Below are 23,849 nucleotides of genomic sequence, written 5' to 3' on the forward strand. Positions count from 1 at the left end.
GGATTGCTTGAAGCCAGGAGTTCAAAACTAACCTGACCAACATAGCAAGACCCCCTCTCTATAAAAAAAATTTAGAAAGTATCTATTTCAAGGATACTAGCAAAAACGTGAAATGATATGCAAAGATTATTATTTAGTGTGGCATTGTCTGTAGTGGCAAAGGATTGAAAAAAATTAAAATAGATTTGAAACACATAATGTAGTATGTGATTACATGTGAGATCTTTAGCACTATTTTAGTTTCACAAACATCTTTGGTAATGGAGTTGGTTACTGTTTCCAAAAGTCCTGCTCGATTTACTTGCTTTAGGTGAAGATTTTTTGTTTCAAATGTAAAAAATACTAAAATGCTTAAAAATTTACAAATAGCGGCCGGACACGGTGGCTCACGCCTGTAATCCTAGCACTTTGGGAGGCAGGGGTGGGCAGATCGCCTGAGGTCAGGAGTTTGAGACCAGCCTAACTAACATGACGAAACCCCGTCTCTACTAAAAATACAAAATTAGCCTGGCATGATGGTGCATGCCTGTAATCCCAGCTACTCCAGAGGCTGAGGCAGGAAAATTGTTTGAACCCGGGAAGCGGAGGTTGCAGTGAGCCAAGATCGCGCCACTGTACTCCAGCCTGGGTGACAGAGTGAGACTCCATCTCAAAAAAAAAGAATCTGGTTTAGGTATGGGATAGCACCGGCTTTAATAGAGACAAGACAGACTTCTCCAAATGCATTGCCATATTATAGCTGAGCCATTTCCCTTCCCTATTAGCAATTCAGCCTGCTTATACAGAATGATTGTATGATTGTATCACAGAGTTAGCAGCAAGTAAGCTGGAGAGCAAATGAGACTTCGAAGACTACTGATAGGGGACTCAAGATTTAAAACAGATATGGCGATACCTGGACTAGCCCCTACCCTCAAAGAAGTTTGAGCTATGTTAGTCAAGACAGAGAATTATTTTTTTGTCGAGACTGGGTCTCACCATGTCACCCAGTCTGGAATGCAGTGGCTATTCACAGGTGCCACAGTGTACTATAGCCTTAAACTCCTGGGCTCAAGCCATCTTCCAGCGTCAGCCTGAGTAGCTAGGTGTATACTCAACTAGAAGGCTGACTCGTTCTTATAAAATCTTTTTTATTTTGAAATAATTAATTCTGTTTTTAAGAATCTTCCCTCGTAAACTATTCCAGTACAGTTTTTAAAAGATCATTTTTCCCCCTCTTCTAAGAGAGAGTTTGTTCTAAATATTATCAACGTATTTTCTGGCACTGACCTAATTTTTAACTCCCTCCCCTATCACCTATACTAAATATGAGGGTAATTATGTTATTTTACTTATTTATATAATAAATAGGATTCTGTAATTCATTAAAGAAATGAATTCTGGCCTGGTGTGATGGCTCATGCCTGTAATCCCAGCACTTATGGGAGGCCAAGGAAAGCAGATTACTTGAGGTCAGGGGTTTGAGACCAGCCTGGCCAACATGGCGAAACTCCATCTATACAAAAATACAAAAACTAGCCGGGCATGGTGGCATACGCCTGTAATCCCAGCTACTCAGGAGGCTGAGACAAGAGAATCGCTTGAACCCAGGAGGCAGAGGTTGTGGTGAGCTGAGATTGCACCACTGCACCTCAGCCTGGTCGTCACAGCGAGACTCCATCATCTCAAAAAAAAGTATTTTATGGCTTTGATCTTCTTAACAGGAGACAGATGCAATAAAAGGAAGTTAACACATACTGGTATCAAGTACTGGACAAGACTTTTTACACACAGTAAAATTCATGCACTGATATAACCACTTTATGAAGTAAGTATTCTCTCCACAAAAGAGGAAGAGAGGCTCAAAGACGTTCGCTGACATGTCTAGGATCACATAGCTAGTATGTGGTATACTAAGAAATGTCGTGTTTGTCTCAGGTTCTTGACACACAGTTCCTAAAACCTTAGGAACTTCCCAGGTGATGGGAGTGTCTTGCTACTTTTAAGGAGCCCTTTTTGATCACCCTATCTCTATCTGGATATAATTTATGCTGGATAGAGTTTATGCTAATGAGGTTACTTAGGTGGAGCCCCTACATAGCCTCAGGATGGGGCTGCTCACTACAAAGACCAAGTGATTGATTAGCTGGTTGGAACTTTCAGCCCCACCTACTGACCTTGGGGAAAGAAACGGGGAGAGGGGTCTGAAAATCAAACTATAAACTCTCTTGGGATCTGATGAGCTTCTAGGTTCCTGAACCTAGTGCTGGGGGACTGGGACGCCCAGAGGAAGCCTAGAAGGTCTACAGGCACCCCCTTGCCTCCCATCCCCACCATACCTTGCCTTAGGCAGCTCTTCCATCTGGCCATTCCTGAGTTGTATCCTTTATGATAAACTGGTAAACATAAGTAAAGTGTTTCCTTTAATTCTGTGAGGCATTCTAGCAAATTATTAAACCCGAGAAGGGAGTCATGGAACCCCTGATTTATAGCTGGTTGGTCAAAAGTACTAGATGCCCAGACTTGCAATTGGCATCTGAAGTAAGTGGAAGCAGTGTTGTGCAACTGAGCCCTTTACTTGTGGGGTCTGATGTCAACTCCAAGTAGACAAGTGTCAGAACTGAACTGAACTGTAGGACACCCAGCTGGTGTCAGAAAACTGGTAGGCGTGAGGAAGAAACACCACACATTTTGGTGACCTAGTGTTCTGTGCTGTATTGGGTATAAGTGTTTGGTTTTTCCTATCTTGTACATAGTAAGTTAAAGAGAGGATTTTGCACTGGTCTTGTTGGCGTGTGCCTGGTAGTCCCAGCTATTTGGGAGGCTGAGGTGGGAAAACTGCTTGAGCCCAGGGGTTCAGAGCAGCCTGAGCAGCCCCATCTCTGGGTAGAGAGAGAGAGAGAAAAAAAAAAAGGATTTTGACCTAGGTCTGAATTCAAAGTTCATGCTCTTTCTCTATGTGCTGCTTCCTACTGAAATCTATAAATAACCCTAAAATAGTCAATTATATTAGTCTTTTCTTAAACTATCTTTGGCCAGAACTACTAAAAAGGAGGAAAAGACTTTTATGGCCCTTTTCTGTTCTTGTTCAGATATATATGTTTAAAATGTGTACAACAGGATAATGAAAAAAATAAAGGAATTTAATAATCTGCCACTGATTACATGACAACACTGCTTGTGGACATTTTATTCACTTTAAAATAAATATTGTGCTGTAAACTGTTCAGAAGTGAAATCCATATTACAGTAGGCAAGTATAAGGGATAGACAGCACAGTGTTTTGTTAGAGTAAACCATTCTGAGTCTCAGAAGCATCACCAACAGTCTCCATCAGATAGATACTGAGAGTAAACATACTCATAAGAAGAAAAAAGAAATAGATAAAAGTTCTGAGAGAGAAGCAACCTATTATAAATAAGAGTTTCTTGAGATTAACAAGGGTGAGGACAACTCCCATGTGAGCCTCTGCCATGTGCCCAGTTTCTAGTTTAACAACTTGCAGAGAGCAGTTGCTATATAAAAATCTGTTGAAAGGATTTCAGGCACGAGAATTTACATATTTTACATGGTCTCTCATTTACACCTATCAATTTCTTTCATGATCTTTACTTCATTAGCTACTTACATATACTATAATTTACATAATAAATCTATTATTTAAAAACTTTCAATAGGTACAACAATTATGACATTTGATTAGGCTGGACTCTAACTTGCTTGGATGAGATTTATTTTGGAATCACAGTATCCAAGCAAAAAAAACAATCAATTTATAAGACACAACAAAAATGAAAAAAAGCAAGACAAATGTCTGCCTTAGAAGTTTATCAATAACCTCTTATATACACATATATATTCACAAAGTGGTTGAGAGTCATTTTATACCATCCTTTAGAAGAGGTCCAATGGCTGAGAACTCTATAACGAGACACGGTGGGACAGAAATTATCATGACTTTCAATGATCTTTTCTTTCCCCTAACTTTAATATCCTTTAGTTAGGGAGAGAAAGAAGTCCATTTTCATCTGCTGTATCTAAGATTTTACAGATCACTGGAGATTCAACCTAAAGAAGAACAACAAAGCCATTAAAAAGTTGCTAAGCTGAATACTTTTCAGTACTATTCTGCTGAATGGATACATGTAGTTATATTTGCTAGAAGCATGAGTCCTTGTTTTAGATAAACATCCAACATTATTTCTACAAATTAAGCTTCTTGAAAAACAACTTTTACTCATCCATAACAGAATATGAGATAGGTGGAGAAAATATTTTTAAACAAGCGGGGGAGGGAAAAGGAACAAAGGACAGGAGTAAGAGAGGAATACATAGCTCTTATACAACAAAAATGATAGAACATTATGGCAAAATAATTAAGTGTATTTAAAACAAAAGGTAAAGAAAAATGTAACCCAAAGATGGAACAGATGTTGAAATTATCAAATGTTGTAATAAGTATAATAAACATGATGAAGAAAACATGTATGACCAGATAGGAAATTTCAGTAGAGATAAAAAAGAACCAAGTGGAGGCTGGATGCGGTGGCTCATGCCTGTAATCCCAGCATTCTGGGAGGCCGAGACGGGCGGATCGCGAGGGCAGAAGATCGAGACCACCCTGGCTAACACGGTGAAACCCTGTCTCTACTAAAAATACAAAAAATTAGCCAGGCGTGGTGGCACATGCCTGTAGTCCCAGCTACTGGGGAGGCTGAAGCAGGAGAATCACTTGAACCCGGGAGGCGGAGATTGCAATAAGCCAAGATTGTGCCACTGCACTTCAGCCTGGGTGACAGAGCGAGACTCTGTCTCAAAATAAATAAATAAATAAAAAACAACAACAAAAAAAGAACCAAGTGGAAATGTTAAGAGGTAAAAAATACATCAGTGATAAAGTCATTTAATGGACTGGACACAGCAGAGGAATTAACAAGTTTGAAGACAGCTTAATACAAATGACCCAAATCGAAACAAAGGAAAAAAAGTGGGAATAAAGGAGTGTCTGAGATTCTGGGACAATTTTATACTAACATGTCTTATTGGAGTATCAGAAATAGAGGAGAAAAAGAATGGAGCAGAATAAATCTTTGAGGAGATAATGTCCAAAAATTTCCCCAAATTGATAAAATATATCAACGCACAAATCCAAGAAGCTCAGTGAACTCCAAGCAAGATAAATACAGAGAAAACCACATTTAGGCATTAGATAATCAAAGGTAGAACCATAAAGTCTTTAGAAGGAAATATAGGAGAATATTTTCATGATTTTGGGGTAGTAAAAATTTCTTAGAACACAAAAAGCGTTACCTATTAAAGAGGAATAAATGATAAATTGAATTTCATGAAATAAAAAATTTTTGTTCACCAAAAGACATTAATAAGAAAATGGGCTGGGTGCAGGTGGCTCACACCTGTAATCCCAGCAATTTGGGAGGCCGAGGCAGGCAGATCACTTGAGGTCAGGAGTTCGAGACTAGCCTGGCCAACAAGGTGAAACACTGTCTCTACTAAAAATACAAAAATTAGCCAGACATGGTACCATATGCCTGTAATCCCAGCTACTCAGGAGGCTGAGGCAGGACAATCGCTTGAACCCAGGAGGTGGAGGTTGCGGTGAGCCAAGATCATGCCACTGCACTCCAGCCTGGGTGACAGAGTGAGACTCCATTTCAAAAAAAAACAAACAACAACCAAAACCCAAAAATCAGCCTGGCATGGTGGTGCATGCTTGTAGTCCTAGCTACTTGGAAGGCTGAGGCACAAGAATTGCTTAAACTTGGGAGGCAGAGGCTGCAGTGAGCCAAGATTGTGCCACTGCATTCCAGCCTGTGTAGTCGCTGATGCCTATAATCCCTGCACTTTGGAAGGCAAAGGTGGGAGGATTGCTTGAGTCCAGGAGTTTGAGACCAGCATGGCCAATATGATGAGACCCTATCTCTATTAAAAAAAAGAAAGAAAGAAAAATGAATAGGCAAGCCACAGACAGAGAAAAAAATATGTGCAATACAAATACAAAGAGTAAATATCCAGACCTCTGTTAAGATGTGTTGAGAAGTGAGGACCTGAAATGTTCTCAACACACAGAAACAATAAATGCTTGTGGTGATGAATATTCTGAATACCCTGACTGGATCACTACATATTCTATGGATGTAACAAAGTATCATACGTAACCTGTAAACATATACAAATACTATGTATCAATAGAAAAAAATCAACTAAACAAAACACCACCAAACAAAAAGTGTTACACTGAGTCAGAGTTCAGGTACAGAAATATTATACACTATATGATTCCATTCATGTGGAATCCAAAAAAGAGACAAAACTAATCTACAATGTCATAAATCAGAAATGGGTATCTTTGGGCCGGGCGCGGTGGCTCACGCTTGTAATCCCAGCACTTTGGGAGGCCAAGGCGGGCGGATCACGAGGTCAGGAGATCGAGACCACGGTGAAACCCTGTCTCTACTAAAAATACAAAAAATTAGCCGGGCGTGGTGGCGGGCGCCTGTAGTCCCAGCTACTCGGAGAGGCTGAGGCAGGAGAATGGCGTGAACCCGGGAGGTGGTGGTTGCAGTGAGCTGAGATCGCGCCACTGCACTCCAGCCTGGGTGACAGAGCAAGACTCTGTCTCAAAAAAAAAAAAAAAAAAAGAAATGGGTATCTTTGAGCAAGGCTAAGGGGTGTTTACTGGAAGGGAGTACGACAGAACTTTCTGCAGTGACATACCTTGTTTTGGGTGATAGTTACATGGGTGTATAAAATTATCAAAACTTATCATGCTCAACACTTAAGATCTGTGGATTTTATTTCATGTAAATTATATCTCAATAAAAAATGTCAAAAAAAAAAAAACCATGTCAACTATTACACGAGTGGTATGTGGGCCATATTACGCCTTGGAGACTACTGAAGGTCCTTCCTAAACTTGATGCAAAAAATTAAAACATGGTGGCTGGGCGTGGTGGCTCACACCTGTAATCCCAGCACTTTGGGAGGCTGAGGTAGGTGGATCACCTGAGGTCAGGAGTTTGAGACCAGCCTGACCAACATGGTGGAACCCCGTCTCTACTAACAATACAAAAATTAGCCAGGTGTGGTGGTGCGTGCCTGTAATCCCAGTTACTCGGGAGGCTGAGGCAGAAGAATCGCTTGAACCTGGGAGGCAGAGGTTGTAGTGAGCCAAGATTATACCACGGCACTCCAGACTGAGCCACAGTGCAAGACTCCATCTCAAAAAAAAAAAAAAAAGAAAAAAAAATTAAAACATGGCTCAAAATTGAATTTTTGATTTTCTTTTTAACTTACCCCAAGAATATATTGACAGGAGTGAGGCTCTAGCATATATACAGTAACAGCATGAGGCGAATCTGATTCTTTACACCTAAAACAGAGAGAACTTTAAGGTACTGCCCAAATCATTTAAAGTAAGATCACTGTTAATAACTGTACTCTTAAAAATCTCATTCAAGTGGACCCTGTATGATTTAATATAATTTTATCAATAATTTAAATGGTATACTTTCATAATTATTCATAATTATACTGTTTACATAAAACTTTTGTCCACAGGAAGTAGTTAAAAGACAAAGGCATACAGCATGACTTGATGGTCTAACTTACTTTAGTTTTACAGTCACCTGTCTTGGTTTGTCAGTTATATCACAAATATCTCCATTTCCATAAAAATGTGACACCATCCTGAATCAGAGAAACACACAAGTTTTATTAAACTAAAATCTCACTAATAGAATAATTGTAATGGGTAGGGTGAGAAGATGGTTAGAGGGATCAGTTTTGCATTAGTTAAAAAAATCCTGACTATAAAATATTCTTTAAAAAAATATTTTTAGGGTTATCTCACAGAGGCAGTCTCTTGGATTCTATAAAGAGAATATAAGAGAGAGATACTTCATACTGGCTTAGTTAATAATAATTATTTTCAACTTGCATATTATTTATTTGTATACAAATAATTATGGTTAGATTCCTTTAAAAAATTGTTTTAAAGTTATCAATTTCCCTAGCCCACTATATTGTTTTGTGAAACAGTTCTTTGCTTCCGTCCTCCATCAAGCGACTCCCATTAAAATACTGTTCCTTAGGCAGTGTAGTATAGAAGACAAAGCCTAGGCCAAACTGTCAATCTCAAATGAGCAGGATCCAAAGAAAAGCTTCATTTTACCAGTCTAACACTCATGCTTCAACATATATTGTACATGATACCACAAACTGTTTTCACATAAAACATATACCTACAAGGATAAGAAAAATCAATCTGTTTAGTATAATAATTAAATGTCTATGTTTTAATTTTGCTGACTTTGACTTTGATCAGCCCGAAAAGTCAGTACACTCTGAAAACCATCCAAATCATCTCTTTTAGGAAGGAAAAGGTAATACCCAAGAAGGAACAAGAAAGAATAATTGAAAACATACCGAGTAAGAGTCTGCAAGAAAAGCTAACATGTAGTTATTCTTGGGAAATGAGATTAACATACTGGTGTTTTGACAAGATATACTCATATATCCTAAAAGAGATGTGAGGTAGTTTTTAAAAAACAGCCTCAGTTCTGACAGAATTGAGCCATTGTTACTAACACCACTGCCACTCTCATTAATGTATCACCCCCACTGTTAAGGGCGGCAGCCCAGGTTTTGCATGCTATTGCCAGGCATTCTCCTTTACATAAATTACCTCTTAAATGACACAATAATCATATGAGGTAAATACCACTAGACAAAAGTGAGAGATAAAAATGATGTAATTTATCCAAGGTAGGAAGTGATGAGCCAGCATCTGAATCCAGGTAGTCTGACTCCAGGGACTGTGCTCTGAACTATTAATTACACTGTGTTGCTTCCCCAAGAAAAGAAAACTAACCTAAAAGATATCCCTTTAAAAAAACTAACCAGGGATTTTACTTAAATGTTTGAATTTTTATGTTTTTCAATATTTTGAGTTTTAGAAATTCTAGTAATTAGCTCCAAAGGCAAGTAAAGTGAATCTTTACCTGACTGTCTGGGTACCATCGTCTTGAAGATGATAAGCTCTAGCAGTATTCTTCTTAGCCCATTCAATATGCTCTTCTTGGTTCCATGTCCCGACAACCACAGAGGTTTTCCCACTATCCTTGTCCTAATACGGGAAAAAATATTTGTGATAATGTGTGCTTGATATCATCCAGTAGATATTTATGCTGATGACCTGACCTTCTTGTAAGCTAGTTTTTATCTGCACAGTGGATATCTATATTTAGGTGTAATGATGTCAGTCAAATTCAATGAGTGGAAATTTAAGCACATTATCTTCTTTATTCCTTGTTTCTCTGAATAACATAACTAATTTCTAGTCAGGCTAGCTCTAAATGTAGTTATTTTTGGCTCTTCTATCTCTTTTCTCTTCTACAGATCAGTCCCATCAGTTCTTTCCTGGAGATTTTTCAGCTTTAGACTCTTCCTCTACTTTTTCACTGCCAGCAACTCACCCCACAACCAAGAGTTTAATCTCTCACACCTAGATAATACTATCACATACTGCTGCAATTCTTAATTACATCTTTGGCCTCTATCTCTTCCACTGCAGCATAACTTCATCCTACACAATGTTATACTGATCTTTACACTATTCATTTGGTACCATACTTATTTCTCTATTGGAACTGTCTGTCCAGAAACCCCTTTTCCCATTCTGCTTTTATTATTTTTTAAACACTAACTAATACTGTCTTATATGTGGAAATCCTTCCTTCTTTCTTCTTCCTTTTCCTTCCTACCTCCTTGCATTCCTTTGATTTCTTTCTTCATAGTGTATGCCAGACAACCAAGCTGGGCACTAATAGATATCTGGTTAGTAGAATTAAAAAAAAAAACCCCTGGCTGGGCGCAGAGGCTCACACTTGTAATCTCAACATTTTGGGAGGCAGAGGCAGGCGAAATCACCTGAGGTCGGGAGTTCGAGACTGGCCTGACCAACATGGAGAAACTACTTTACTAAAAATACAAATTAGCCGGGCGTGCTGGCGCATGCCTGTAATCCCAGCTCCTTGGGAGGCTGAGACAGGAGAATCGCTTGAATCCGGGAGGCAGAGGTTGCAGTGAGCCAAGATTGCGCCATTGCGCTCCAGCCTGAGCAATAAGAGTGAAATTCCATCTCAAACAAAACAAAACAAAACAAAACAAAACAAAACAAAACAAAACCAAACCAAACCAAACCCTATGGTGGCAAAGGAGCAAGCAGGGCCAATGCCCAGTGGAGCTTAGTGCCTAATGTAAGAGATAGCTAATAAAATTTGTTTTTAGCAACTAGATTAAGTTCCTGGATAGGCAGAAATTAGAGCAGCAAAATGAAGTGTTTTAAGAGGTTGGATATGGAGCCAGACTGCCTGGGTTGGAATTCCAGTTTCCCCAGTTACTACCTATTTGACTTTAGGCAAGTTATTGAAACTTTGTTTCTGTTTCCTCATCTTGGAATAACAATAACCACTTCTTAAGGTTGTTATGAATATTAAAAGAATTAACATGTGTAAAGTACATAGTGCCTAGCATACAGTAAGCACCTTATTTGCTAGTTACTATGATTTTTAGTATCTCTCTAAACACCTAACAGAGTTCCCTAGAAAGTTCCAGGTTATACAACCTTGGCTAAAATAAGTTTGGTAAAACCTAGTGTTGGCAAGTGTATAGGAATGTAGCCATTGTTTATGGGAGTGTAAACTGGTCTAACTCTGGAAGGCAATTTTCCAGTATGCAGATACTTTGACCAAGGAAGTATGTTGATAGAAATGTCCCTTATGAATATACTTACAAAAGTATACCAACAGAACTATTTAAAAATGTTCACTAAAACATATCACAGCAAAAACTGGAAACAACTTAAAGGTCCATTAGCAGAGGTCTGGTTAAATACACTGTGGTACAGACATAATCCTCTGTATCTGCTGAAAAGAATGAAATCGATTGTTGCTGACATGGAGCAATCTCCAAGATACTAAGTGAAAAGAACAAGTGGCAGAGCAGTGCATGATCCCTTCTCTATAAATAAAAAAGTTATACCAATGTCTATATATATATATATATATATATATATATGCATTTTTTTTCTTGTGGAGGGCTATGAAAATGTTAACAGTAGTTAAACTTTTTTAAGAAGTGGTATGATGGCAGAGGAGACAGCTACTTCTCATTTAAAATTTCTGGCATACATTTCTTTAATTAAGAAACTCATCAGGTATTACAAGGGTTGTAGTTCAATGGTACTTTTTCCTTTTTCTGTATTGTTATTAAAAAAACAAACATCTGCAAAGTAGCAGGAATAAATGGAAAGAATACTTAAATGAAACCTTTCAGGTTTAAGTGAAAAACAAAACAAAACAAAACAAAAAAACCCAACACATCCTAGTCTATGGATGCCTCATTCATTTTGGAAGATTTAAATGTGGAACGTGAATTGACAATCTGTCCCAGTATGATCTGTCTTGGAATTTGAGATCATTTGAAAACATTATGAGTGGGCAAATATATGCTTTTCTATTTTGGGTATTATTTTCTCTTTTAGAAAATGAAAACGGCCTTTTAAAGCAGCTAGGTCCATATTCATTAAATAAAGCTTGTCTTCAATACCTAGCAGCCTACTTTACTAAACAAAGTGTAAGTAGGACAAGTAACATAATTGGAACTTGAACCTCAGAATTTAAGCAGGCTGGCTCAAGTATGGGAGAATATGGTGAGTTATAAAATTATAAATAAAAGAATAAGAACTCAAAAAGTATAATCTTAAAACTTATTTTAAACTTAGATGATATGGTATTTTCTTTTTTTAAAATTTTTAAAATTTTTTGTAGAGAGGGGTTTTGCTATGTTGCCCAGGCTGGTCTTGAACTCCTGACCTCAAGTGATCCTCCTGCATTGGCCTCCCAAAGTGTTTGGATTACAGGCATGAGCCACTATGCCTGGCCCAGGATGTCCTATTCTTTTGGCTGAGAAACTTGCTGTATTTACCCAATTTTTGTAACCCTAGCGATAATGTATGATCTTATCACTTATGTTTTTGAGAGTCTATTTTTTTTTTTTTTTTTTTTTTTTTTTTTTGAGATTCTCGTCTGTCACCGGTGAGTGTGTTTGTGATTTGGTCATAATTAATAAGCAATATCACTTTAAGGTTACCAATTTGGTTAATACCAACTGTTCTATTTTCCAAAATTTGGAGATACTTTGATTATACTAATCATATTAAAATCATCTCATAATTAAAAATTATACCATTCCCCCTCTTTTTTTCTACAGCAGATTCTTAAAACTTTAAACCATCTAGTGGTAGAATGACATATAAATGCTATTCTATACCTCATGGTATTGATGCACATGTTTGCCATAGCAGAATTCATATTTCCACCAACCAACACCCTAAAAAAAAGAAAACATATTAGATCAAGTTAAGCACTGGGCCTCTCTCAATAATGCCACATGACAGTAATGGAAATACATGCTATTTTTAAAACCTGAAAAAGCAATAGTATGGTTGAATATTAAAAGAAAACATTACTGAGAAATTAAAGACAAATACAGAGAATATGCACTGTCTTGGTAAAATTTTAAATACAATAAAACAAAAATTCCACTAGTAACTGTATTTCCCACTAGTACTAATAGTCAGGGTCAAAATTTTTAACTTTGTAAACGGAGATGTTGGCCAGGTGCTGTGGCTCATGCCTGTAATCCCAGTACTTTGGGAGGCTGAGGCAGGATGATTGCTTGAGCCTAGGAGTTTGAGATCAGCCTGGGTAACATAGCGAGACCCTGTCTCTAATTTTTTTTTAAAGGAAGATGTTAATTCAAGTTTGAAATGTGATTGCTACATACCGAAATGTGGGATATACAATCATATGCTCATTCTAGCAATCAACCAGAATCACATCTGATTGCCAGACAAAAGGTCAAATTTTTACCTTGTGAAATAAACAGAACATAAAAGCTATGGATTAGATTACAGAGATGTGGGGGTATAAGACCGCAAAAAGAAAATGTTCTTTGGGGATGAAAGGATCCTGTCATTCCTCTATAGAAAAATTCTTTTCAGTGCTGCTGATGCCCACTGACCACAGCTGGCAGGTAAAATTGTAAAATAAATATTTAAACTGAAGATTTATTTCTCACCCCATGAAAGCAGTAAGAACCACTAAGAAACTCTTTTATGAGTTGGTCATCTGTCAATTTGGATATGTGGGTTGTCCCAACAGTGAGCACTGGCTGAGAGCCAATAGCAATGGGCTTGTGGATCGCTGGAAATCTCTCTTCTTTAGTTGATTGCAAATCTTCCTAAAATTAAACACACACGTTTAAGGGTTTCCATGCCATACTTAATTTTTTTTTCAGTTATGGCTTAACTTATTATTTTTAAACGGCAGAAAATTTGAAAAATAAATTGTCCACTTGCTTTTAATACATTTTAAGATAATGGACTTTGCAGCACTTAGCATAGGGAAAGCTCTAGACAAATGTTAGTTCCATCTATCAGTTAGGACCATCCTAAACATGAAGGGTTAATTTCCATTTCATATATTTTGTCTCATTTTTTTTTTTTTTTTTTTGAGATGGAGTCTTGCTCTGTCACCCAGGCTGGAATGCACTGGTGCAGTCTCAGCTCACTGCAACCTCCGCTTCCTGGGTTAAAGCAATTCTCCTGCCTCAGCCTCCAAAGTAGCTAGGATTACTAGGATTATAGGAGCCTGCCACCACGCCTGGCAAATTTTTTTTTTTTTAGTACAGACGGGGTTTCACCATGTTGGCCAGGCTGGTCTCATCCTGACCTCAGGTAATCTGCCCACCTCAGACTCCCAAAGTGCTGGGATTACAGGCATGAGCCACCGCGCCCAACCTTGTCTCATTATTCTTAATAAGTACTTTGCTACTTGCTAAGCTCTGTGTCCCTACATTTGGTTTTGGAAAATGTGGTCACTAAGGGTAAAGAAAGAATAACAAACAGGGTAAAGAGAGCTGGGTTCGAATAAATATGAGTATTAGTTACAATTATTAAAATGTAACAGGAGCATGCCTGTAATCCCAGCTACTCGGGAGGCTGAGGCATGAGAATCTCTTGAACCTGGGAGGTGGAGGATGCAGTGAGCTGAGATCACGCCACTACACTCCAGCTTGGGTGACAGAGTGAGACTCTGTCTCAAAACAAAGAAAAAAAAAGGCAATAAGGGCACAGGGGACAGTAGACTCACAGAGGAAGAGGTGGCTCAAATAGGCTTTGACCAAGAACTGAAATATGAAGACTTCACAAAGAGAAAAACCCTTAATCAATTCTTGAAACATGAAGAATAATTTGTGATTTATGTGTTTATCTGTGTGTTCTGTGACTATGTGTGTATATATGCATATAGACTTGAGGAAGAGGTAAAACCAAAGATGTGGGGGTATGATATTTAAAACTAAAGAGAGAAGCAGGTGCTATATGGTAGAAAACTAAATGCTGAGAGATTTGGACATCATTTTATAGGATTTAGGCAAAGATGTGCTGTGATGATATTTTTAAGTATTACTTCAGCAGTGGCAAGGATGAAGGACTAGCAGGGACAAATCTAGAGGAAGAGAGTCAAGTTAGGAGTTACAGTAACCCAGGTGAGACATGAAGAGAATCTAAAGTAAGGGAGTGACAGGGCTGGATGTAGAGAAAAGGGTAATTATTATTAAAGAGGTTAAAAAATTAGGATCTGGTGGTTAAATGGGTATTGACTGGCAAAGAAACGAATCTAGACCAGAATTTAAAAAGTGAGTGCACCGATTATAAATGAATGAATGATTTATAAAAATTAGATAGTATATGGGTTTCCAATAAATATATGGTGGATACTATGTCTCCTTTTTCACTTGCTGTAGTTACCGTTAAGCAACTATGGTTCTTTTGTTTCTATTTCAGCTTGTATGAGTCACTGGATGGTTACTCCAGAAAGCAATGACCTTATTCTCTCTTCCTCCCAATATTAGGAAGAACAAGGACTGTCAAGATGCTGTCTTATTTTCTCAAAGGTCTCTGAACTTTACTGTATACCTTTCCCACATACAGAGCCTACTATATTTTGGCATTATTTTAGGTGCTGAGTATTAAAAATGAGGCAAATATCGCCATTACTTCAAAGGAGTGAGGGTCTAATAGACTAAACTAATAACCTGGGAATACATGAGACCTCTATTAAGGTTAATGAAGAAAAACAATAATGCTGCATAGTGAAACCTGCAGCTGAGATAAGGGGAAGAGATGGCAAGAATAGAAGCATGACCCTTTATTACTACTACTTCTGGACAGAACCTCTATTTTCATTTTTAAGGAAAATTATTCTAATAAGAATAGGATGGTAGTTTATATAGTAGAGCAGAAAATTCATTACATGGTCTCCTAATAGTCCAGTAATCTCTAAATTAATGTAATAGGCAGAACATCAAACCAAAACTCTGATAGCCAGATTTATATTTTTGTTTATAAAAGAAAAAAATTCTTTATCTGTATGGTAAAGGCTGACCCACACTTAAGAGGCAAACCATATGCTAAATATACATTTTCAAAAGAAAAGTTATGTGTAACAGATTTATGAAAAAGTGATTCTGAAATAAAGATTATCAGATTAACCACTCATCCTACAGTATCACCTAAGATTTTCATATGGCACATGTACCCTAAAGATACTAAGTATCAACATCATTGATCATCAGAGAAAAGCAAATCAAAACTACAATGAGATATCATCTGACCCCAGTTAAAATGGCTTTTATCCAAAAGACAGGCAGTAAGAAATGCTGGCAAGGATGTGGAGAAAGGGAACCCTTGTACACTGTTGGTGGGAATGTAAATTAGTACAAACACTATACAGAACAGTTTAGAGCTTTCTCAAAAAACTAGAAATAGAATTATTGTAAGATCCAGCAATCCCACTGCTGGGTCTATACCCAAAAGAAAGGAAATCAGTATACTGAAGAGATATCTGCACTTCCCTGTTTGTTGCAGCACTGTTCACAATAGCCAACATTTGGGAACAACCTAAGTGTCCATCAACAGATGAATGGATAAAGAAAATGTAGGGTTGTCCAGGTGCAGTGGTTCACATCTGTAATCTTAGCACTTTGGGAGGCCTAGGCAGGAGGAATGCTTGAGCTCAGGAGATGGAAAGCAGCCTGGCCAACATAGCAAGACCCTTTCTCTACTAAAAAGAATTAAAAAAAGGGTACACATACACAATGGAGTACTATTCAGCAATAAATAAGATCCTGTCGCTGGGTGTGGTGGCTCATGCCTGTAATCCCAGTACTTTGGGAGGCTGAGTGGGCAGATCATCTGAGGTCAGGAGTTCGAGACCAGCTTGCCCAACATGGTGAAACCCCATCTCTACTAAAAATACAAAAATTAGCTGGGCGTGGTGATGGGTGCCTGTAATCCCAGCTACTCAGGAGGCTGAGGCAAGAGAATCACTTGAACCCAGGAGTTGGAGGTTGAAGTGAGCAGAGATTGCACCGCTGCACTCCAGCCTGGGCAACACAGTGAGACTCCATCTCCAAAAACAAAAAAAAAGAATGAGATCCTGTCATTTGCAACAACATGGATGGAATTGGAGATCATTAGGTTAAGTGAAATAAGCCAGGCACAGAAAAACAAACATCCCATGTTCTCACTTATTTATGGGATCTAAATATCAAAACAATTGAATCCATGGAGATAGAGAGTAGAAGGATGGTTACTATAGGCTGGGAAGGGTAGTGGGAGGTTGTGAAGGAGGTGGGGATGGTTAATGGGTACAAAAAAACCTCTTAGAATGAATAAGACCTACTACTTGATAGAACAACAGGGTGACTATAGTCAGTAATACTAAAAGAGTATAATTGGATTGTTTGTAACACAAAGGACAAATGCTTGAGGGGATGGATACCTCATTCTCCAAAATGTGATTATTATGCATTGCATATCTGTATCAAAATATCTCACGTACCCGGCCACACGTGGTGGCTCATGCCTGTAATCCCAGCACTGTGGAAGGCCGAGGTAAGCAGATCACTTGAGGCCAAGAGTTCAAGAACCGCCTGGGCAACATGGCAAAACCCCGTCTCTACTAAAAAAATATAAGAATTAGCTGGGCATGGTGACACGTGCCTATAGTCCCAGCTACTCAGGAGGCCAAGGCACAAGAACCACTTGAACCCAGGAGATGGAGGTTGCAGTGAGCCAAGATTGCGCTACAGCGAGCCAAGATTGCACCACAGCACTCCAACTTAGGGGAAAGAGTGAAACTCTGTCTCAAAAACAACAACAACAACAAAAGAGTATATGTAAATATCTCATGTACTCCATAAATATATACACCTGCTATGTACCCACAAAAATTAGAAATTAAAAAAAATGCTGAGTATTTTTATTTTTTTATTTTCATTTTTTGTTGAGGCAGAGTCTCGCTTTGTCGCCCAGGCTGGAGTGCAGTGGTGCAATCTAGGCAACTGCAAGCTCTGCTGCCCAGGTTCGAGCCATTCTTGTGCCTCATCCTCCCGAGTAGCTGGGACTGCAGGTGTGTATCACCATAACTGGCTAATTATTTTGTATTTTTAGTAGAGATGGGGTTTTGCCATGTTGGCCAGGCTGGTCTTGAACTCCTGACCTCAAGTGATCTGACTGCCTCGGCCTCCCAAAGTGCTGGGATTATAGGCGTGGGCCATGTGCCTGGCCTAAGCTAAATATTTTTAAAGCATTATCATCTGCAGCTTTAAAAGATTCAATTTTTCTCGACTGGCAGATTAAACATATTATTTAATTAATTAATTATGAGATAGGGTCTCACTGTTTTTACCTAGGTTGAGTGCAACCTTGAATTCCTGGGCTCAAGTGATCCTCCCACTTCAGCCTGCTGTGTAGCTGGGACTACAGCTATATGCTATCATGACTTTTATACCACTGGCTGATTTTTTTTTTTTTTTTTTTTTTTGTAGAGACAGGGTTTTAGTTGCTAGTCTGGTCTTGAACTCCTGGCTTCAAGCAATCCTCCTGCCTCAGCCTCCCAAAGTGTTGGGATTATAGGCATGAGCTACCATGCCCACACTAAACACATTAATTAAAGAGAAGTAAACTGGCATTTTTTCCTTGAAGAGTAATGAAAGCTGGGATTTATGAAGCATTTTGATTGAGCTAACTTTTAAGTATGTGCCAGTATACTTTACTATCAAAAGGAAGACCAGAAGAGAATTCTAGCCCAAATCTTTTAATATAGCATTTCAAATTAAACTGTGGAATTAATCACCTTTTCCTCCTATCAGAATGACAGTTTTGGTCACAACATGCACAAAGAGTCCAGTAATATTTTTGCAGAAGTACTCAGGAGGAAGTGAAGAAACAAGGCTTGCAGCCAAGTATTAGTTTCTTCTGCCTTCTGGTTTAATGAAACACCCATAGGTAAAACAACCAGTCTTAGCCATGTAAGTGCTATGATGGAGGACTGAATGAAATACAAGACCACAGAACAGGAAGTAGTTATCTCTTCCTGGGTTAATCCACTGGAAGTTTTGGCTCATTTCCAAAGGAAGTAACATTGGAATCACAGCTTCAAGCATAAGTGGAAGTTCATGAGCAGTAGGGGTGGGAGGTGACAACACAAGAGAAGAAGAAAACAGTATACTGAAAGTCAAGGAGGGCCGGGTGAGGTGGCGCACGCTTGTAATCCCAGCACTTTGGGAGGCTGAGGAAGGAGAATTGCTTGAACTCGGGTGGCGGAGACTGCAGTAAGCCGAGATCATGCCACTGCACTCCAGCCTGGGTGACAGAGGGAAACTGCGGTACTTTTAAGAAACTCTAAGTTGTTCAAAACAGCTGGGATAAAGGGAATGGTGATGAAAGATGAGGCTGGAATCAGACCACAAAGGGGTTTGTATTACACGAGTGATTATTCTATCCTGAGATGTAGTATGTGTTAACTACCAAGAGATTAAACACATAATCAAAGGGTAATTTCAGAAAGAGCATTTTATCAGCTGTGTGGGAAGAATTAGAAAGGGGATGTGTTAAGAGACCAGTTTCCGGTTCCAAGAAATAATGAAGTCCTGAACTAATGACAGGATGGATTTGAAAATGAAAAGCCTTTAGAATATAACACTGATACCTTTTAGTGAATGATTAGAGTTAGAGATAAATGAAGAGATACAGGTAAGAAAAATGACTTAGCTTTCTAGTTGGTCAATTGGGTAGAACACAGGAGAAGGCAAGAAAAGGGTCAGCATGAAAGAGAAAAAAATGATGAGTGTGAGATTAAAAATGTATATGGCTATGCCCAGCAGGCAGATGAAAATGGAAGACAATATATTAAAATGGAGAGGCAGTGTAGAGAAGTGGTTAAAAGGGCAGCAGTGAGCTGAAGAATTAATAATGTATTAGGAGACAGAGATGGGTTTTAGTCTATTTTTTCAAGAGGGTTAGCTGGGACAAATACCTAAAGATTAAATTATAATGAGTAGGATGTCAAACTTTAAAATATTATGAAATTATGAATATAAGAGAGTATTAAAATAGTTTGAGTAGTACTAGAATAAGGAAAAGGATTAAAATCAATGAAAAGAAATGAAATTCAAAAGGTTGGGCCAGTAAAATAAATTACTACCATTATACTACAGAAATCATTAAAATACTGACATATGCTCTGAAATTTTAAAAATGAAGCACCAAAAAGCTATCATTAGACAATTCTCATACCTCTTTATTTCTCCTAAAAGGCACCCTTAGTATTTCTTCCTGCTGCTCCAGCTGCCTCAGGGTGAGGGGCTTAAATGGCGATCCTGGCAGTGATTGACAAAATATGTCATTCACAGGAGATGCTCTGAACCTATTCAGTAGGAACAAAGCATTAAAGCTATGCACAGAACACTTTAAAGCATGTGTGCATTTTATGTTTAAAATATTAAATGCACATCCTACCTATATTTAGGATGACTGCACAAGAGTGGTGTCAAAATGACAACTTCATATTCACAAGTTGTAACTTCAGCTACTGAAAGAATTTCATGCTTAGATTCAGGATGACATATGTACATCACAGTACTTGATCTGGGCCGGTTCTGTTTCAAACTACAAGGTGTACCATTTCCCATTCCCACAGGATAGTATGGTGTCATCTGACCTTCGATATTTTTAGTGGGAATCTTAAAAAAAAAAGAGTATAAGACAGACTTTTCATTAGACATGGAGATGGGACTGGGGGTGGGAGAGGAACTTATTATTCTGAAAGGAAGAAAACTACATTTTACTTATTAACTGAAAGGTAATATTTCTATATTTTAAGTTCTCCTTCTAATATTATTTTGATTCGTAAGTTTGTATTTGAGCAAATATGTATTTTCAGAGCTAGTTTAATACAGCAAAAAGATTATTTAGTGCCAAAATTAACATGTTAAGTAAATGCACATTTATATAAAGGGCTACAAAATAATGATTAATATGAATTATTCTCAACAGTTCTAAAGAAAGAGACTAAGATAAAATATAGAAACTTACTATACTGGGCTGCTCAGAGCTTTCTTTTCTAAACTCTCGGTAAATGGCTCTGTTAGAGTTTTAGATTTGATAGCTCTGAAGGCTGATTTGCCAAAAAATACGGTTGTATAGTAAAACACAGTATTCTAAAACAGAAGTTTAAATACAGTACTGACTGGTTCATCAATCTGCTTACTCTTCTTCCCCGTTTTTAATATTAACAGCAATACTATCCAGCATGTAAACTCCTATATAAATATACTCAAGGCCAGCAAAAGACAAATTAAAACATTTTCATGGAATGAAGGAATAAAGGATAGAACCTGAAAAGACAAGGATCACTAAGAAGTTAGCTCCTATACTTTGCTCTACATAAACACAAGAAAAATCTACTCTAAGAACTTTAAAAAGGCACTGTTAATAATATGTCCAAACAAGCTCTTTGGAGGCAGGGATCTCATCTTCTATCACTTTAGTACCCTATCAGCACTATGTCCGAAACCAGCAATAAATAAATGTTTTCAGGAAAAAATGTTTTGAGATTTCCTTATATGTATGTGATTTTTAAGCTAGTGTCTGAAATTAGAAAATCCTGGGTTCAAATCCAAGCTTTAAATTTACTAGATTTATGGCTTTGAATAAATTTCAGTTTTTATCATTTGTAAAAGTAGAATAATAATATACAGTCATGCACTGCATAATGATGTTTTGGTCAACAATGGACCTTATATAAGACAATGGCCCCTTAAGATTGTAATGGAGCATATACAGAAATCTGATACATCGTATTTGATATCGGCATTGCGGTAGCAGAAATGACTGATACTCAGTAATGGTACCGCAAACTTGGTTTTCTATGGGAAAAAAATATAAATAAAAATACACATACCATGTAGGTCTGTGTAAGTACACTCTATTATGTTTGCACAATGATAAAATCACCTAACTACATAATTCTCATAGTGCACCTCCACTGCTAAGCGATTCATGACTATATATTAAAAGATTTTTGGGAGAATTAAACATTAGCTTTTGTTACATGTCTGGCAGTGTCTGGCTTGTAAACTGGGGCTCGAAAAAGTTTTCTTCCCTTATCATTTTCTTCCTCTTCCTTTATCATTTTACACTTTGAATTCCATCTTTTGCTGTCTTCCAGAGTCACAGTAAATAACTATTTTAATCTCAAAGGTAGTCTGTAAAATTAAAATCTTTTAAAATAGCAATGTTATGTGTGTCTGTGCTTAGCTTATCAAGTCTCTCCAAAGCTACCCTTTTAAGTTATGGGCATCACTTTTAAATAATTTTCAAGGCCTCTGCCATTTTACTTTACTTCTAAAAAAAGTATCAGTATGATATTAAGCCATTTATGGAAATATCCTCTATTAATAAGTTATTTTAAAAAACTCTATAAAAATTTTTGGGATTTAAAAATTGGGATTAGGTTTCCTGAGGAATTATTCTTTTTAAACGACTCTATGTTACAGAAATCATTTATCCATTCTTTCTGTTAACATTTATGAAGTGCCTATAATATGTCTGACACTCTGGTTTGAACTGTGGGGTAAAGAGATAAAAGACTGTCCCTGCTTTTAAGATTTGCAGTTTGGTAGCTTGTCATTTACATTATAGTTTACCTGTTTTGCCCACAGGAAATGGGGACCAAAACTCTTAATAGTTTCCAGTGTTATATAGAGAGAACCACTGCTAAGCAGAGAAGTGATACAATGCTATTACAGAATCTTTCCCAGATACATCAGTGATAGATTTATTTTTATATAATCTTAAGAGTAAATAGAAAGACCACAGTGTAACTTTTCTCAGAAAAAATGAATATACTGCAAAGATTCTTTGACCCAATCCTTCGAGGTATTTGATAGATGAAGAATAAGAACATAAAGCTATATTGTGTCACTTAGGTTATATAAATTTATACCTCACTAAGTGTTAGGAGTAAAAAAATCAACATCTGTCACTTGCCTCATTTGATTTTTCCTTTTCTTCTGCTTCTCGTTCTGTGGAATAATAAGTGTAAAGAATGAGCAGTGACATATGTGATACAAATTAAGTTTTCAACCACCTTTGTAACCTTACACTTGTTTCTAAAGAAGGTCCAAAACACATACGATTTTTATCTTACTACTTTAAAGGTAGTTTCCTTGACATGGTTTTTATGAAAGGAAGTCATATTTAATCTTTACCTAGGAAATACTCTATTTCAGGCAGAAAACTGGCCACAATAATTTTCTTTCGAGGTATTTTTATCTCAGTGAAAAATTTAATATTAAATTAATTGACCAGTCTGAATATAGAATAAACATATTCCACAATTTGAGAGATATATCTATTTCTACATATAATAACTTTGCTTAAGCCAAGCAGAAGAGTAACACTATATAAATAAAACACTAACATGCACCTGGCATTGTTTTCACTATTTTCTGCTTTAATAAACATGTTTTTTTCTTACTTATTTTAGTAAAGCTTTTAGGCTGTGCATGGTGGCTCATGCTCATGCATACAATCCCAGTACTTTGGGCGGTTGGGGTAGGGGAATCGCCTGAGCCAGGAGTTTGAGACCTGCCTGGGCAACATGGCGAGATTCCATCTCTACAACAAATACGAAAATTAGTGGGTATGGTGGCATGTGCCTGTGGTCCCAGCTACTTGGGAGGCTGAGGCAGGAGGATCACTTGAGCCCAGGAAGTCCAGGCTGCAATGAGCTGTGTTCGTGCCACTGCACACCCGCCTGGGTGACAAAGAGAGACTCTGTCTCAAAAAAAAAAAAAAGGTGAAAACAAAGACTTCTTTGAAAGTTTTGTAAGGGACAGTTCAGAAACCTATTTCAGTATTTTATTTTATTTTGAGATGGAGTCTCACTCTGTTGCCCAGGCTGGAGTGCAGTGGCGCTATCTCGGCTCACTGCAAGCTCCGCCTCCCAGGTTCACGCCATTCTCCTGCCTCAGCCTCCCAAGTAGCTGGGACTACAGGGGCCTGCCACCACGCCCGGCTAATTTTTTGTATTTTTAGTAGAGATAGGGTTTCACTATGTTAGTCAGGATGGTCTCGATCTCCTGACCTTGTGATCCTCCTGCCTCGGCCTCCCAAAGTGCTGGGATTACAGGTGTGAGCAACCGTGCCCAGCCTATTTCAGTATTTTAAAATTCATACAATGTCCAAAAAAAAAATCTCTTAAATTCCAATTTGAACATATATTTTAAACCAAATTCCAGCATTACTGTCAAATCACTGGGTAGACACCAACCTTTTTCAAATAGAAGGTTCTTGGCCAACATATTCCCAAGGTAGTACTCGTGAATATTTATTTTCTACATTGAAAAGTAAAATAAAAATATACTAAGTATTTTGC

The 23,849-nt window shown here is 37.8% G+C and overlaps 1 protein-coding gene across 2 annotated transcripts in view; it reads right to left on the reverse strand.

Annotated features, from left to right (window-relative positions):
* Positions 1–3,154: 3,154 nt before the first annotated feature.
* The window catches only part of ERLEC1 (endoplasmic reticulum lectin 1), a 31,572-nt gene continuing 10,877 nt past the window's right edge, over positions 3,155–23,849 (reverse strand). Inside the window, exons 5-14 of one of the 2 annotated variants that reach the window (XM_032177009.2) lie at positions 23,745–23,808; positions 22,460–22,494; positions 19,928–20,151; positions 19,706–19,835; positions 13,141–13,302; positions 12,331–12,390; positions 9,000–9,124; positions 7,609–7,686; positions 7,294–7,369; positions 3,155–4,047 (exon numbers count right to left, since the gene is read on the reverse strand). In XM_032177009.2, coding sequence (XP_032032900.1) covers positions 3,976–4,047; positions 7,294–7,369; positions 7,609–7,686; positions 9,000–9,124; positions 12,331–12,390; positions 13,141–13,302; positions 19,706–19,835; positions 19,928–20,151; positions 22,460–22,494; positions 23,745–23,808 — 1,026 coding nt within the window. In that variant the 3' untranslated portion in view covers positions 3,155–3,975. The remainder of the gene's footprint in view (positions 4,048–7,293; positions 7,370–7,608; positions 7,687–8,999; positions 9,125–12,330; positions 12,391–13,140; positions 13,303–19,705; positions 19,836–19,927; positions 20,152–22,459; positions 22,495–23,744; positions 23,809–23,849) is intronic. The other variant, XM_032177010.2, reaches the window with a different exon arrangement.

This window comes from Hylobates moloch, unplaced genomic scaffold (assembly GCF_009828535.3).
Source record: "Hylobates moloch isolate HMO894 unplaced genomic scaffold, HMol_V3 SCAFFOLD_15, whole genome shotgun sequence".
Lineage (NCBI taxonomy): Eukaryota > Metazoa > Chordata > Mammalia > Primates > Hylobatidae > Hylobates > Hylobates moloch.